The 14,003-nt window shown below is 36.2% G+C and overlaps 1 protein-coding gene across 5 annotated transcripts in view; it reads left to right on the top strand.

Moving 5' to 3' along the window:
- Positions 1-14,003, top strand: part of UBR5 (ubiquitin protein ligase E3 component n-recognin 5) — a 143,136-nt gene that overhangs the window by 56,044 nt on the left and 73,089 nt on the right. For 3 of the 5 annotated variants that reach the window (XM_067017424.1, XM_059042976.2, XM_059042974.2), the window contains exons 8-12: positions 73-222; positions 2,005-2,216; positions 11,662-11,778; positions 11,865-11,975; positions 12,576-12,730. In XM_067017424.1, the coding sequence (XP_066873525.1) occupies positions 73-222; positions 2,005-2,216; positions 11,662-11,778; positions 11,865-11,975; positions 12,576-12,730 (745 nt within the window). The remainder of the gene's footprint in view (positions 1-72; positions 223-2,004; positions 2,217-11,661; positions 11,779-11,864; positions 11,976-12,575; positions 12,731-14,003) is intronic. The other 2 variants (XM_059042978.2, XM_059042977.2) reach the window with 1 other exon arrangement.

Raw genomic sequence — 14,003 nt, 5'->3', positions numbered from 1 at the left:
CAGGGATTTTTCAGTGGTCTGCAGATTTTTTTTCTCTATATCTGCTTCATTTATATTTGTTTCTGTTTATAGAGGATCTTATGTCTCTTCTTGATGCTGACATTCATTCTGCCCACCCAAGTGTCATTATTGATGCAGATGCCATGTTTTCTGAAGACATTAGCTATTTTGGTTACCCTTCTTTTCGTCGTTCATCACTTTCCAGGCTAGGCTCATCTCGAGGTAATTTTGCATTTATTTCTTTGTGATTATTGGCTGACTGTACAGAGAGATAGTGGTAGAATTCATTGTATTTGATCTTTTAATGTTACAGTAGACGAAATCATTACTTGTTAGTGTTTTTGGATGCTTTGGCATTAAAATAGTTACTTTTGATTTTGAAGAGCCACAGTAGAACTTTAGAGATGATCTTATCTACATAGTAGCATATATGTAAAGGGTTACAACTTACCTAACTGTATTTTTAAATTAGGAATATGGATTCTGAAGTAAAAGCAGAATTCTGCTTTACAGTGACATGCAGCATTCAGATAACAAGTCTTTAGTTTATTTGATTAAAATAAAGTGATTATTTTGTTCATTTTAAACCCTGGTTAGATGGAAGAGTGAAATATGAAAAAACTTATTAGAATGAGATTTATCAGTAATAAATATATAGAAATGCTTATCGTACTAAAATGATATTTTCAGAAGTTTGAAATCTCGAAAAGCTATAGTACACAGTAGAGTCTAGAAAGAAGATTTTTAAATCATACAAATGTAATAAACCTTTCTCTGTGTATGTTGATATGGATTTAGCTTGCATTTTAACTTTTGTAAGTCAGGATTTTTACTTTCCAGAATGTAAAACTGCTTGATTGAAATAACAGGCAAGAATCAGATATGTTACTTACTTATCATTAGTAAACTGGAAAGGATGCTGTTTTATATTAAGACCTTACTGCAAATACTTAGTACTTGAAAGCAGTTTTAAAGTAACAGACTTAGGATGATCTTTTAGTGTACTGAACCTATTATGTAACAGCTTGAAAATTTTTAAAAAATAAGTGCACATTTTACTGCCTAAAATGCATCAAGTATTGCATTTCAGATATTCACTATCTAACACAAATAAAACTTCTAAATTTCTCCCTTTTGCTTTTCCTTAGGTCATTCTATGTGGGCATCTGTTTTACTTTGAACCATATGAAATTGGTGGTACTTGACCATGTTAGATCTGCATGGATGGCAGTTTTATATGGTTCAACTGAATATTGTTTTTAATCCTTACTATCCAAGTCTTGGAAAGTTTATTTTGGTTGCCTATTTAAAAAATAATATGTGAGCAAGCTGAAAAAAACTGGTTTTAAAAAGTTTGTAGGCCAGTTTCAGGGAAAGCATTTTTGTAAAGTAATCTTTCTATAAAGATTCTCAAAAGAAAAAAGTATTCTATCTAGTTTCTCAAAAAATTTAAGACTATTCCATAAAAATCCAGCCTATAAAATTACTCTAAACAAGGGCTTGGATTATCAGAAGTTTTATAGTTAATGTTAATGGATTTTTATTTTACCCTTTTCAAGATTTTTTTTAAAAATCTGTATGTGTAGACTCTCTAAGAAATACTCTTTTTTTGGTTTATGTATCTAATGTGTTAAAATTTTAATTTATGCATATTTTCTAATAAATTTAAAAGTTACAGTAAACATTTTTAGTGAAAGCCAAAAATTTAAAACTCCATTTAAAAAATCCAAAATCCAGTTTAAAATAAAGCAGTTGTGCTCTAAAAGCATATAGTTAGAATTCAGAAAAGTCTGCTTCTACATAGTGCTTAAAAATACTAGTTTATAATTTTCATACATTCACTTGAAAGAGTTAATGTTTTGAATGTTGCATGTCAAGCTTATTAGATATACATTTACATTAAATTCTTGTGAGTGGATAAACTGCTGTTAGTTGCATCCTGAAGGGTCTTTACTAGAGAGTGGCTTACTTTTATCCCACTGGTGTGACCCAATTGCATACCAGTTCTCCTTCTTCCCTTAGAGAGAGACTCTGAGCTGTTGCGTGAACGTGAATCCGTTTTACGTTTACGTGAAAGAAGGTGGCTTGATGGAGCCTCATTTGATAATGAAAGGGGCTCTACCAGCAAGGAAGGAGAGCCAAACTTGGATAAGAAGAATACACCGGTTCAAAGTCCAGTGTCTCTAGGAGAAGATTTGCAGTGGTGGCCTGATAAGGTATTTCTAAAGAATCCCCACCCATCCTTTCCATTTTAACTGAATTCCTGGCACTCCTCCCACCCCGCCCCCCGAAAAAGTTTCTGTTTTATTTCAGATTTTCATACTGTCATTTAAAATGCAGACATAGGAATTCCCTGGCGGTTCAGTGGTTAGGACTCTGTGCTTCCACTGCAGGGGTCTTGGGTTTGATCCGTGGTCAGGGAACTAAGATCCCGCATGCTGCATGGCGCGGCCAGAAAATAAAAAATAAAAATAAAATGCAGACATAAAGTGATATTTTTATTTTGTTTTAAAATATAAGTAGATCATCTTTATTTGACAGTATAGGAGTCGTTTTAAGGAGATGTGTTCAGTGGTGCTATTTCTTTTTCTACTTGATGAAGTAAATCAGAGAAATAAGGATGGTAGTTCCAGATAATACATCAGCATTCCGTTTCAGGATTTCTTTTCTAGTGGTAATTACACCAGTAACTAATGGTATATTTCTTGATAGGAATTTGTTTTGTACTGTCAGGAGTACCCCATTTTCTGCAGGGCTGGTTTCTGGTCATTGTTACAAGCATGCATGTCAGGGCAAGATTAGGGATCTGTGTTTCTTTGATTAGTTAGCTTTCCCGTTTGATGGCAGTGAATTCTGACAGGCCCTTTGCTCTAAAAGCTGTGGGAGACAAAGCAGGCTGAACAGGAATGGACTGGGGGAATTATGCTCTGCATCCTGAGTAGTAGTACAATGACTAGCTTCTAGAAAGCATGCAGGATTTAAGTTGATTTGAATCTGTAAAAATCCATCACTGCTACCAGTGAAACAGAGTCAACACATCCTTTTATTTTACTTTTATTTTTATTAGGGTGTAATTGATTTACAATGTTGTGTTAGTTTCAGGTGTACAGCAAAGTGAATCTGTTATACAAACACGTATATCCACTCTTTTAGATTCTTTTCCCATATAAACACAGTCTATTGATGGTGTGTAGGTTTCACTGTCTTAAGTGATTGATAATTTACCTTCAAAGGCTACTGTAGGAAGCCATGGGTTTTTCACCTGTTTTTGGAGTGCCTGTTTCTTATTTCCAGAGCCAGTTAGATAGGAAATTTTCTAAAGTAGAAGTAAAAGAAGATAAGAACTTGAAGGTTATCTCTAGCAGATAAGGAGATTCTGATGTAGATTTCTTTTCTTTCTTTGAAGTTGAATTTGGGATATTAAAGGAAAAATATTATTTAGTGTTCTGAATTTGTTTATTTTTCATAGTTATTGTGAATCTTGATGTAGTTCATGTATTTTCCTCTGTATTCAGCTCATGTGGAAAGCTTGAATGCAAGAAGGAACATGAATTTCAATCAGCCTCTTTGTAAGCAAAAGGTTATTTTGTTTTCTTTGGCAGCTGACAGACTTTCCCTGAATTACATTCTCTTACTTATTTCCATAAAACTAGAAATGTGCCAATTTCTACTTTTACTTCATATGGTAGAAGGTGATTTAAACCATTGGGCTTTTTCTTTTTCATTTCTTTTTTTTTCCCCTACATTGTTCTTTGTTTCCTGTTTCTCTTGCCTTGATCATGCTAGAGCTGTGTCTATGTCATATTGGCAGGAGGTAATAGAGGACTCATTAATCTTGTTTTAATAGTGCCATTGCATACATATTAGTGTAGGGTTCTTTGTCACACATCTGAAAGTGTTTTGAACAGTATGAGTTTAGCAAGCTTTTTCCCTGGCCAGCATACCCTCTGTTAAAGTTAGCTGGTCTTCGTTGGCCTTTACTGATAGGCATGGTTTTGGGTATAGTTTGTTTTCAGAGACAGTTACTAAGTGCGTCATAAAATCTTGACACTGTACAGGCCTTACTTACTTAGTGTGTTATTTCCTTGGTTTGTTTAGACATTGAATGAAGGAGGAATAGCAGTGTGCACAACAAAGTATATCCTACACTGTACCTTTTTTTCCTATTAAAGAAAAACCTAATTTAAAATGTCACTGAAGAACTACTTTTTATTAGCTTGTGATTGAAATTTAGACATCAAAAATTTCAGTTCAGGGAAAGAAAACAGCATAAACCTAATTAAGCTGTTAAGCATTATCCCAGTTACCAACAAACCACTAGATGATTGTTTTGCAAGGCTGAATGCTACAGTCAGAAGGAGAATGCAGAGAGTTGTTAAAGGGAAAAAAGACCTTGCTTTTAGAACAGTGTGCAAAATGATCATACAGGGGCATAGGATACATTCCACATAAAGAAACAGGCACTATGTGGGGCCTTATTAGTCCTCCAGAATTGGGGGTGGTGATCTCTGAGGGAGGAGAAAAGGGTTTTGGGGCAAGCTTGATAGGAGATGGAGAGGTAGGTGGAGAGAGCAGGGAGGTATAGGATGTCAGCATGCACTGTTTGGAAGTAGTCTCCCTCTCTGTCTCTTTTGCTCTCTCTCTTTTTTTTTGGTGGGGTTTGGGGGTAGGAAGAGGATGTCCCAGCTTAATTTCAGAAATGACCTAATCCAGTATTTATAAATTGTAAGTTTGGTTACTATCCATGGTATTTTTCATTCTTCCTTTTGTTAGAGTACCTGAGAAATTCCATCGTTAAATTATCTGGAATAATCTTGACTTTCCCACCACCTATTTAGAGGAACAGCTACTTCTTCAAAATTTCACCATTTTCTAGGCTAATAAAGCTCCTTTACTGGTGGAATGAATGTTCTCTTTAAGCCTTTACAGTATAATCTTAAACTGAAAATATTTGAGGTAACTTTAAACTTTATTTCCATAAATTATTTTGATTTAAATGTCAAAACTAGTATAAAAGCATAATTGGGAACCCTTGTGCACTGTTGGTGGGATGTACATTGGTTCAGCCACTATGGAAAACAGTAGGGAGGTTCTTTAAAAAATTAAAAACAGAACTACTGTATGATTTAGTAATTCCACTTCTAGGTATTTATCTGAAGAAAATGAAAACACTAACCTGAAATACATGTACCCCCATGTCCACTGCAGCATTGTTTACAAGAGCCAAGATATGGAAGCAACCTAAGCATCCACCAATGGATGGGGACACACATGCACACGTGCACGTGCACCAGTATTATCCAGCCGTAAAAAAAGGAATGAAATCTTTCCTGTTTTCGACAATATGGATGTCCCTTGAGGGCATTATGCTAAATGAAATTAGTCGGAGAAAGACATACCATATGCTCTCACTTAAATGTAGAATTAAAAAAAAAAAAAACACCACCAAAAACAGAACCAAGCTCATAGATAAAAAAGAACAGACTGGAAGTTGCCGGAGGTGGGGAGTGGGAAAAATGGGTGAAGGGGTCAAAAGGTAAAAAGAAAGAAAGAAAAAAAGCATAAAGTTTTTTCCCCTCATTAACTTTTCAACATCTTTAAAAAAAAAGCATAATTAATAATTGTAGAGACGTTGAAAGCTCCATGAAGACAGAGGTGAGGGTCATCCAGTCAGTAATTGAGTAGCCTTGATTAAATGCATATTGTGTGTTAGGCCTTTTGTTCAGGTGTTAGGGTGAGAGTTTTGTAGAAAGGCAGAACAATGATGTTAATACTTTGGTGTAAGTACCATAATGGAATTAGGTATAAGAGGCTTTGGGGAATCACAGGAGGCCAGAGTGATTACTAAGAGTTACTTTGAAGGTGCAATCTTTCAATTAGGTGATTATCTAACATGGCTCCATTTTCCCTTCTCAGTCATTTTTGGAATTTACTTTTCTCAGATTAGAAATTTAGTTTTGTGTTGCTGAATGTCTACACTTACATTGTAACTATATATATATATAAATATATAAATATATTTATATATTTTTATATATTGATATTTATACCAACCTACTTTCAACAAGAATCTAAAGTGACTGGTAAGAGAATAAAAAATGCAGCTACAATAGTAACAAAGAGTGTTAAAAGTAAGAATGCAAAGGTAAGAGCTAAGTAGTAAATGCTGAAGGGAAAGGGCAGAGAAAACTTACACGGAAATCCATACTAAGTAAATCTGATGATTTGAACATAAAAACTTCTGCTTTGTGCCCTGTAACAAAACAGACCCTTTCAAATTAGAAAATGCACACATCCTTTATTTCCAGTAAATTCCCAGAGAAGAATTTGACGAAAGTTGTGTGGTGGGTGGTGAAGAAACGAGACTGATTCAGCAAGTCAGGATTGTTAATTTACAGTCGTATCCCTTACTGTTCTGGATCTATTTTCATATAGTTTAGGGAAAATAAGAAAATTTATTCTCTGCCAGCCTTTTGAATTGTAGAGTTGCATGTTATTCTCAAGTTTCTTTGAATGGTGTTGAGAGGAAATAGTCCCATGACATTTGGCTCCTTAAATTATTTGAAGCAGCATCACTGTTGGGACCAGTTGATCAAACTTGTTGGTCATTCTGCTTCGCCTTCAAGGTTCTAGAAGTGGAAGTTGGGTGAGGAAGGTCTTTTTTTTTTTTTTTTTTTAAATCGACATATGGAAGCTTCCAGGAAGTATCTGTTAGAAGTTGGCTAGGTGTGTCACAAATGTACTTTAAGAATGAAGTAAGAGCAAAAGGAGAAGAGGTCATAAAGAGGAAGAGAAGCCAGGCATAAGGAGAAAATGGAAACCTAGATAGGTAAGGAGAAGTGAAGTGTGACTAAGGACAGTTGACCAAATTGTGCCATGTAACCTGTAGTTGTATAACATCCATTTCAGCCATAATACACAGCACATTGCAGTTAGAATTGGTACTTAATGGGAAAACTAGTGTTTGCTTAATAGTAGGAAAATTTAAAAAAAGAAAACCAATGTTTGTGGGGAGAAATTTAGGAATAATAAGACCAATTTTTTAAAAATATAAGTCACTAGCTAGATGAAGTTAATAGGAGTTCGTGTTGCTATGCTGAATGACCTTTTTCTTTTCCTCTTCTTTTAAAGCTTTGGCTTTTTAAGGTAATTTTTATCATATTTTTGACATTTTCCATCTATCTTTAGGGAGGGGTTCCTCATTTGGTTGATGTTTAATGTTCATACAGTTGCAAATTTATTGATTAGATTCAGCTTCTAAATGATTCGTTTTGTTAAAAAAAAAAAAAAAGAGCTACAAACTACTGATCTTTAAGGAAATGTGCATATCCACCTTTTCCAGTTGGGTTGAAGCAGGGCCCAGCTTGCTCAGAAGCAGCCATTAGTATTTCATCAAAACGATAAAAGCCTTGTCTTCTATGACATTATGAAGTGCGTGAGCTAAAATACTCTTTCTTTGTGTGTATTTGATTGCTCTGTATTTCTCCACCTACTGATCTAAGTCAGGCAAGAGACAATAGGTGATTTTTCCATCATCTTCCTTTGGTTGGTGGTTTTGCCATCCCTCCTCATTTGTCCATAATGGATCTTCAGAGCCTTCAGGGTTCACTTAGCTCATTCAGGACTAGTGAGCTGGGGAGCGCTGGCCCATCCTTGAAGGATACGGGCAGGTCAGTTCTGAGAGTGCCTCACACACCGTGCTGTGCCCGTAGGGATGAATTGTTGAGGATTGTACTGCTCTGGCAGAGTTTTTACTCAAAAAGTTTGAGTTGAGATGAATTTGTTCCTTCAGTTGTCAGTGTGCTCCTACTATGTGCCAAGCACCAGGCTGGCCTATGGGAATGTAGAGGTGAGTTCGTTATGGACATTCCCATAGGCAACTCACTGGGGAAGACAGTCACATACAGTGAAATGTGTTCACAGTATGGCCAGTGCTAGACTGACGGTGTGAGTAGGATTTTGGTAGGGGCTCAGAGTGAGGAATGACTAACGCCACCTGAGAGGTGGGGCAAAGGCTTCACAGAGCAGATGACGCTTAAGCGGCATTTTAACCAAGATGCAGAGGCATTCCAAACACATCAAGTACGGGCCTAGAGTCAGGGAAGGTCAGGGGGTGTGTGCAGAACAGTGAGAAATTCAGAATTGCTGCTCTGTGGTGGGGGAAGGAGAAGAGCAGGGTGGAGAAGACCAGAGAGCCCTAGACAACTTGCCAGAGAGGTAGGATGTTGTTCTGCCAGCAACAAAGTGCTTAGAGAAATGACACGATGAGTTTGGTGGGGTTTGCTTTTGTATATTTTTAAGGAGACGAGCACTATTGGCACAGTGGGAGAAAGATAGGAGTAGTGAAAATCTAGAGTCAGCTAAGAGACTGGTAGAATTGTTAGAGAAGGGAACCGTGAGGCTCCCAGCCAAAGCAGTGACGGTGAGGGCGGGTGAAGGGAAGAGTCTGCGAGCACGTTGAGACAAAGTGTAGCCTTGGTTTGCTAGTCGCCATCTGGTTGAGAGAGGAGGAGGAGTTGAAGAGAGGGCCCAGGTTCCCTTATTGCCCTCCTACTACAGGCTGGGTGGTGGATGTCATTCATGGAGATAGGGACTACAGGGGCCGTGTAGCTTTGGAGGAGACGATGAATTCATTTTGGAGATGGTAGGGTGCTTTTCAGACATCCAGGCAGTTAATCTGCAGGTTAGTCTGGAGATAGAAGATGTGCATGTTTAAAAGCATGGTGCCCCAGTGGATACAGTCACTTAGGCTGAGGGTGGAGCATAATTTGAATAGAGGGACAAGGACAGAATTGGGGTCAGGGAGTACATGGTGGTACAGGGGAGGTGGAGAAAAATACTGTAGTCATAAAGATAGGAGGAAGACCAGTAGAGAGTAGTGACCTGTGGACAAGGGAGAGGAGAGGTTCTAGAACTGGTGATGAACAGGGTCCAGCGGTTCAAAGAGTTTGAAGAGAAGATGGATTGGTTCAATGCACGGGACATCGGTGAGGCTGTTGCAGGAGCAGCTGTGGCTGTCAGCGCAAGCCGGTGAGGTGAGACGCACGCCAAGTGACAGTTCACTTTCCCGGGCCTGAGGCTGAAGGGCAGACTGATTTGGACGGTTGTTGAGGTAACGAGGGAGGGTTGTATCCACTGTGTGTGGTGCGTTGTCCTTGGATAGTAGAGAGGGACACTTCTTTCTCTTGAGATGGGGAGGGGGAGGGGAGAATGGTGCTTTTTCATTAAGTAAATCTGGATGGAGATGGAAATACTCAGGAAGCTTGTGCCTTTTGGGTGAGTAGGAGATGAAGTCAGGGCAGCAGAGTAACCAGAGTTGAATTTGACCACTTATTTGTGCCACAGGTACGTCGATATATGTTACTTTATTTGGTTTTTACCGCCCCCCTCCCCATCGTGGTATTATTATACCCATTTTCGAAGTGAAGAAATGGGTTCAGAGAAGTTACATAACTTATCTGAAGTTACCTACTTAATAAGTGTTAGATCCAGGTTTTGGACTCACTTGGTCTGATTCTGTCATCTTTTTAACCAAGTGGTCGAGAAGGAAGTATGAGGTAGAAATGTTAAGATTTGATGCAGCAACCCTGAAGAAAGTACACAGTGTTTTTCAGATACCCATGGTGAAGGGAAGAGTAGAATTGCTAAGTTGGAAAGTTTCAAGTTTGGTCTCTTTCCCATCCCTCCATAGATGTGACTTGAAAATAGAGCTGATTGGCACTGGTAAAATAGAAGATTAAAATTAGTGTTCTTCAGTATCTATAGTTACTGCAAGTTACTGTATAGTTTAGATTATAACAGAAAATGAACAGAGAAATACTGACTAAACCTATTGATTTGTCTGCTTATAAGTGAAAGATTGAAGCTATCAATGACATGTTATAATAAATGAATATCTATAGCTTCCCACTGCATCAGAAACAAGTTAAATGAAGTCTTGTAAACTAATAATACATCAGCGCCATTTATTGGTTTGGGGACCATTTTAATTAATAATAAATGCCCAAAATGTAGAACTTTAACCAAAGACTTGTCCATTTTAAAGCAAAATGGAGATTGAAGGGACTTACAATTCCTGTTGTTTCTAATAGAAGTCCCTGAAGAACATATACCAAAGTGTTTGAGAACTTCATCCAAACCTACTTTAAAGCATTATGTGCAATTAAGTTGTTATGACATAATTACATTGCGTAATTGTTGGGTCCGTTCTCTTGAGCTTATAATGTACCTGGAAAATAAAACTCTTGGGGAAAAAAAAGTTCATACTGATTATTGGAGAAAGACTATATATGCAAGCAAGAACCTATTTTAAAGAGGTAACTTGAAACTCGAAGAAAGCACTTGATGTTTTATATGCTTGTAGGAAATTGATGTTTTAATTGTAGTTTTATAGAAAGTATTAATGCTTTTATGTATTTCAGAAATTTCATATGTTAAATGGAAATTGTTCTAAATGTGTAAATATTTGAGTTTATGTAAGCATGTATGTACTGTGCTAAAAGTCACTTGTGTTTCGGTTCATGTGTAATATTAATATGCAACTTTTGGTTGAAAATTTTTTCTTAAACAATTAGTGGCTTACATTTTAAAAAAGAAAAATCACCAGCATGAAACTGCAAAAAATAAAAAAAATTAGTGTTCTTTCTATACAGCTCTGAGGCGTAACCTGTTGTTATTATAGGTCTTGGCAGGCTTCACAGACTATAGCTGAGCACCATAACCCATCTGATCAAATAAGATTGGAATTTGACAGAAACCTAAAAAGATGCCATTAGTTTAGCATACTCTGGAGCCAGAATATCAGAGAGCAGAGAAGTTTTGCAGTGGCAAAAAGATAACGTAAAATCTGTTATTGGCAAGTTTTGCTGTGAGATTTCTGATCATTTTGATGTCTTATGTTAAAAAATTTATCACTTTATCATTGATATTATTTATTTAACTTATTGTCTGCACTTTTTATAATTTAATTGCGTTCCAACTCATTGCATGTGCATTGCTTTAAAACTAAATGAACTTTTACCTTAAACAACACGGACACTTGTTTCAGCAGCTTGGAATAGCCTACAGGGAAGGAATCTTGTGTTGATACTCGACTTTCCCCACTTCAACTCCTTAGTCTGTTTTTTCTTCATTTATTCAACACGTTTATTGAGCATCTACTCTGTTCACTGTTCTAAGAACAGGGGATACAGTGGTGAACAAGACAAAGCTTATATTTGAGTGAAGTAGACTATAAATGAGTAAATACAATATGTCAAGTTGTGAAGTGCTGTGAACTAAAGAAAGCAGAGTCAGGAGATGGAATATTAGAGTGCCGATTTTGTAGATAGTACAGTCAGGGAAGGTCTCATTTGAGCAGACTTGATTGAGGAGAGGGAGTGAGTCACCTGAGAAACAAGGCAAGAGAACAACAAGGACGTGGTGGGATCCTGGCAGGAGCAGGAAAAAGGCCAATATGACTGGAGGATAGTGAGTTTCGGGGGCGGGGGGGCCTGGGCCACTTAAAGGAGGGCATTGCGGGCTGTGCTGGAGACTTTGCTAAAGCGGTTTTTGTGTTCACATAATTAATCGAAATTTGATGTAGTAATTAATGTGATGTATCTGAATCTTTAGGTTTGGCAGTTGTTATATTTATACCACTGTGTTATTTTCACTTTACAGGATGGAACAAAATTCATCTGTATTGGGGCTCTGTATTCTGAGCTTTTGGCTGTCAGCAGTAAAGGAGAACTTTATCAGTGGAAGTGGAGTGAATCTGAGCCTTACAGAAATGCACAGGTATTTCATTATGTTAAATCTTGCTTTAAGTAGCTCTTCAAATCAGCATACAGAATGGTAAAATCACTTTTCTTATGCTTTCAAAGAGTCCGTCCTTACATCATCCACGAGCAACATTTTTGGGGCTAACGAATGAAAAGATAGTTCTCCTGTCTGCAAATAGCATAAGAGCAACTGTCGCTACAGAAAATAACAAGGTATGACACACTGTGATAAACATTTCTTAAATTCTTGATTTTTTTCCTCTCCCTGCCCCTTTTCTAGCTTTTCATTTCTATCTTTCTATCTAACTAGATCTGCAAATACAAAGTGTCTCACGCCTTAGTACAGTAATCCAATGTATAATCTTTTTACTACTGGTTTATCTCTGTATTATAATTCCTTTTCAGAGATAGCTTTCTACTTTAAGGGAAGGAAAAAATATTCAAGCTAAGTGCTGACAAAAGAGATATTGAAGAGCTACAATAGATAGATTGAGGAAGTATGGATAGTATACCTCAGATTATCAGTGTGACTTTAGAGTCACTAAATTCGTTTAAAAATTGTTGGAGCAGATACTTACTTTCAATTAATGCCTTAGAGATGGCTTTAGACATTTATTTCAATAACTACTATTTTGATTGATTTGCCGGAAGAAAATAGTTTCTAGTCTTATTAAGAACCTTTTCTGAATTACTCGTTTTTCTAGCCTTTAGAATTCCAGTCCACAGTGTAGGTATTCCTTGCCCTTGTTTTGACCACAATCCTTTTGAAAAGATTACTTGTTTTTACTTAATCCTCTAATGTTTTATCTTTAGGTTGCTACATGGGTAGATGAAACTTTAAGTTCTGTGGCTTCTAAATTAGAGCACACGGCACAGACTTACTCAGAACTTCAAGGAGAACGGATTGTTTCTTTACACTGCTGTGCCCTTTATACCTGCGCACAGCTAGAGAACAATTTATATTGGTGGTGAGTATCACAGAGGGGGGTATTTCATATCAGTGGATGCTTTTATGTGCACAGATAGGTGCTTTGAGTAGTCGAATACCAATAGAGAAGGTCAGTTGAAAGATAATGCTTTAGACTCACAGAAAACAAACATATGGTTACCAAAGGGGAAAGAGGGGTTAGGGGAGAGATAAACTAGGAGTCCGGGATTGCCAGATAGAAGCTACTCTATTGAAAATAGATACACAACAAGGTCCTACTGTATAGCACAGAGAACTATATTCAATATCCTGTAATAAACCATAATGGTAAAGAATATGAAAAAATATACATAATATATATTTTGACCACAATCCTTTTGAAAAGGTAACTTGTTTTTACTTATATTCTATATATGTATATATATTCTTTTTCATATTCTGTATATAGAATATATGTATAATCATATATTTCATATTCTGTGTGTATATATATATATATATATATATAAAAATAATAACTGAATCATTTTGGTGTACACCAGAAAGTAGCACAACTTTGTAAATCAACTATACTTCAATTTAAAAAAAAAAACTAATGCTTTATAGAGAGGGAAATTTTCACTTTGGAGCAGAGTAACATTGGAAAAAAACCTTAAGATAAAGAAAAGCTTATAAAAATAATACATCCTTAGTGACTATAATTATGAAATTTTTTAAAGGTATAAAAGTAGAAACAAAAATCACCTATAATCCTACAACCCGAATGTAACCACTATTAACATTTTGGGAGTATTTTATTAATCTTTTTTTTCCTATATATAAACATGTACTTTGCTTTTACTTAATTAGAAACTTAGAGTGTTTTTCATACTTTTTTCATTTAACAGTTACATAAAATATAATTTTAAAGGTTATTAAAGTATGTCATTGTATGAGTATTCTATGCCTCATTTAATTATCCCTTTAATGTTCGAAAGGGACATCAAATGTATTTTCTGTTGTGTTGTAGGGAATTAGCAGCTTTGCATTGGCAGAAGTAATGTATAGGGGAATCTACTAATGAAACAGAATTATTTGGAAGAAAATATCAAATGATGAATTTCCTGTGACTTTTAATCCTAAATGTTTAATAAAAATGGACCCAGTTATGTATTAAACCTGTGATCAAGTTATGATTATTAATAAGTTATACATGCTAATATTATACTGAGGCAAAAATATTAGAGAAGGAATAGACCAGTAATACTTAAATATAATGTGTGTAATTTCACATTTATTTAATGGGCTTCTTCGTCGCTTATTTGTCCAATTTT

The sequence above is a fragment of the Kogia breviceps genome, chromosome 17 (assembly GCF_026419965.1).
Source record: "Kogia breviceps isolate mKogBre1 chromosome 17, mKogBre1 haplotype 1, whole genome shotgun sequence".
Taxonomy (NCBI): domain Eukaryota; kingdom Metazoa; phylum Chordata; class Mammalia; order Artiodactyla; family Physeteridae; genus Kogia; species Kogia breviceps.
The sequence above is the reverse complement of the archived record's forward strand: the minus strand, read 5'-3'. Positions and strand labels throughout refer to the sequence as shown.